The 3,682-nt window shown below is 47.1% G+C and overlaps 1 protein-coding gene across 1 annotated transcript; it reads right to left on the bottom strand.

The window, feature by feature from the left end:
- Positions 1-560: 560 nt before the first annotated feature.
- Positions 561-2,312, bottom strand: LOC137435770 (zinc finger BED domain-containing protein 5-like). Its single transcript, XM_068129716.2, has one exon. The coding sequence runs from the start codon at positions 2,310-2,312 to the stop codon at positions 561-563; it is 1,752 nt and encodes a 583-aa protein (XP_067985817.2).
- Between the last annotated feature and the right edge of the window lie 1,370 nt (positions 2,313-3,682).

Genomic DNA, 3,682 nt, shown 5'->3' with positions numbered 1-3,682 from the left:
CGGCATAAAGAACAAGGGCGCCTTGAGGCCTGGATCCGCGCATGTACTTCACGCCAAGGCGTGTTCCCGCACACGGACCTCCGGGACCCGTTCGTGGACTGACGAGACCAGCCGATTGAGTTAAGTCCACCACATAAATCACACCATTATTTTCCAATTTATTCTTCCCTTCGTCTGTGTTCAAGTCTGGTGTGGGGAACACCCCGTTTAGGATTTTAGTTTACCGTCGCATTTCTTGTTATTGGCATTCCGTTTTAATAAACCGGTTTATTTTTGTACATTTTAAATCCTGTTCGTTTGAGTTTATTGTCTGCAGGTTCGGGAACTGCCGGCGGGACCACAGGTAAGTGCTTCAGTTTTCCCCTTCTCTTCATCTAATTCCTTTACATGTTCTAATGTCTAATGCAGTGGTTCCCAACCTTTTTCTGATCGAGTACCACTTGGAGGTCCCGTACCATCGCCACGTACCACCTGGTTCCAGAAAAACTCAATTCGATAAGATATCAATTTATTCACAAGTAGAACACACAAATGAACTAACTGTCAACAAAGAACACAATTTAATGCGAGGGCTGCATCTGTTTCTTCTCCACCAGCTGGTCGACGCGGGACATAACTTTGCTCACAGCACATCGGAAATCATGCCCGGGCGCAGCAAGACGGTTCCGGCTCTTTGACTTGATGGTCAGCATGGCTGAGAACCCCTGCTCGCACTCCCACGTAGAGGGGAAAAGCAGTAGCTGGGGAACAGCGTGACGGGCTAGTATCGGGTACGAGGAGGCCATGCTCACCCAGAAGTTCATAGGAGAGCATTCCTTGTGCTTTGTCTTTGCTGTCTCGTCAGCCTGGACATCTATGAGCTCCTCTTGTTCCCCGGTCCCGACAGGCAGATCGCCTGGATCAAAGGAAAACGGATTGGCGATGTAGGCACAACATGTGACGTCTGGGAAGTAATGCATCAACTCAGTCTTGAGCAGTGAGAGGTGACGGACGATTTCTTGGGAAAATTCATCATTGGGCTCGCTCTCAAGGGTAGTCAGGAGTTCGAACATTGCGTAGCGTTTGCTCTCCACGTTCTTGATCCAGAGGTCCAACTTCCTGACAAACGCTCCCAGCTTCGAGATGAAGTCTGAGACAGTGCAGTTGGGCCCTTGGAACGACAGGTTTAAGTGGTTGAAGACCCCAAAAATGTCCGACAGGTAGGCCAACCTTGAGATAAACTCCTCGTCCTCCAGATCTTTTTGAAAATTGTGTTCTTTCTCCGTGAAGAATACGAGGAGTTCATCCCTCAGTTCAAAGAGACGCCTCGTCGTATTCCCCCGGGAGAGCCAGCGAACCTCTGTGTGGTAGAGGAGACAGATGTGGTCGGAGCTGAGATCTTCACAGAGCAGTTTGAACAGCCGAGTATTCAGGGCGGATGTTTTCACGAAATTCACGATTTTGATTACTCGGTTCAAGCATGATAACAAATTCGGAGGGAGCACCTTAGTTGAAAGGGCGAATCTGTGTATGAAACAATGGACACCGGTGGCGTTTGGTGACACAGCTTTCACATGGGCTTGAAACCCTGACTTTCGACCGAGCATAGACGGAGCCCCATCTGTCGTGCATCCGACCAACTTTCCCCAATCCAGTTCATTCTGCTTGAAGAAATTGTCCAAAACGTTGAAAACATCCTTTCCTTTCGTTGTACTGGATAGCTCCTGGCTCAGCAGCAGCTCAGTCTTCATAGTATTATTCTGTGTGAAGCGAACGTAGTCAAGTAGTTGACAGCAGTTGGTGACGTCCGTCGATTCATCGAGTTGGATTGCAAACCCAAACTTTGAGGCTCTCACTCCCGCAATCACGTGGTCAGCAATGTCGCCTGACATTTCCTCGATACGGCGCTGTACAGTGTTGTTCGAGAGGGACACACTGTCCAACTTCACCACCGCCTCCTCTCCAATCACATGCCTGACTAAGATCTTTGCCGCTGGCATGACGAGAGACTCTGCAATGGTATGCGCCTTCATGTTTTTGGCCACCAGGAGAGCGACTTCATAGGATGCTTTGACAATCCCTGCCCCCTTTTGGTAGAACTGGCCAGTCTTGTCCAGGCGCTGCCGCTTCACATTCTCGCCAAGTCGCTGGAAGTAGCTCTGATCTCGGTCCTTCTTGTCCGCCTCAAGATGACGTCTGAGCAGGCTGGGTTTCATGGCCTCATTGCAAAGGGACTTCATGCAGACCACACACTGCGGAAGAGCTTCTCCTCCACGTTTGATTGCTATGAAACCATACTTTATGTATGTCGGGTCATACTTTCGCTTCGGCATGTTGTCAAAGCCTGTGGAAAAAAAAAAAAAAATTAGTCAAGAATAAAATAATTAATCAAGAAATAAATAAAGAAATATAGAAAAAAAAAAAAAAATAAAGATACAATATAATAACAAGTGAAGGGAAACACAGACGAGTGCTAAGACACGTACACATTCACAGTATGGAGGCAGCAGGATAACTGCCAGCGCCGAGTGTGTGTCAGGGTTCCCAGATGTATCAGGCCAAATCTTTTTTTTTTAAAGGTTGAGCCCGAAAGTGCTCGCGAACCACCTGGAAGGCCCTCGCGTACCACTAGTGGTATGCGTATCACAGGTTGGGAACCATTGGTCTAATGCATATCTATCTATAATGCCAGTAATCTCTGTGTGTCTGTCTGTGTGTTTGTCTGTGACCGCTGTTTCTCGACAACCACGGGTCCGATATACTTGAAACTTGCCAGGTATATTGCTGGGGACCCGAGGATGTGCCTTTTCAAGGTTTGTAATTAATCGGACAAGTACCTACCGAGCTATGTCCAAAAAACGCTTCAACCAATCAGAGAGCAGCGAGCTATCACGTGTGCCGAACCGTTAATGCAATGCAAGCGTTAATGCGTTAATGCAAGGCTTTTCTTTTTTCCCCTCTTCTCTTTCTACTTTTCCTTGCGATTAAATTGCAAACAGCCAAAATACGTTGGCGCTAATTGAATAATTGGCCATTAACACTAAAATAATCGTAACTGCGATATGCCAACTTCCGGACAGTGCAGCCTTCCATGTTGTTGTTGTTTGCAGCAGCTGTTTGCAGCAAGGCAAGGCTTTTCAACTATGTTGCCGTTAAACTATGTTTTAAAACGAATTCAAACTGCGATTAAATTAAAACGATTCATCCTAACTGCGATTTGCGAACTTCCGGACAGTGACGACTTATCTTCCGGCAGCCAATCACAGAACGCTCTGTTGCGTAGGCGTGGCCGATGTGAGACGAGCGGAGCTGAGCGCGTTACGAGCTGACCGCCATTACGGTACGTAATTCGATTTCTTATGCGCATTATTTCTCCCAATTCAGTCAGAGCGAAGGGCGGAAGCGAAGAGCGTTGCTTTTTTTGTTTACGGGCGTACGGGCGGGGTAGAGCGTACGGGTAGCGTTTTTTTTTTTTTTTGGCCACGGAACGGGCACCCACGTACGGGCAATGCCCTAGTATAGTAAAATCCGCATTTGATCATCGCCTCAGAGTTAAAAGTTCGCTATTGGCTATCCGTTCCTTGGAGAGATTTTTATCGCCAGGAACCCGACAATATTCCCTGTGATAGGGAATTTGTAATTACTGCAGTAAATAACATTAGTTTAACCTGATACATGAAGTTATTCAATAAAAATGTATGTC

The sequence above is a fragment of the Myxine glutinosa genome, chromosome 9, assembly GCF_964187855.1.
Source record: "Myxine glutinosa chromosome 9, kmMyxGlut1.1, whole genome shotgun sequence".
In the NCBI taxonomy this organism is placed as follows: domain Eukaryota; kingdom Metazoa; phylum Chordata; class Myxini; order Myxiniformes; family Myxinidae; genus Myxine; species Myxine glutinosa.
The sequence above is the reverse complement of the archived record's forward strand: the minus strand, read 5'-3'. Positions and strand labels throughout refer to the sequence as shown.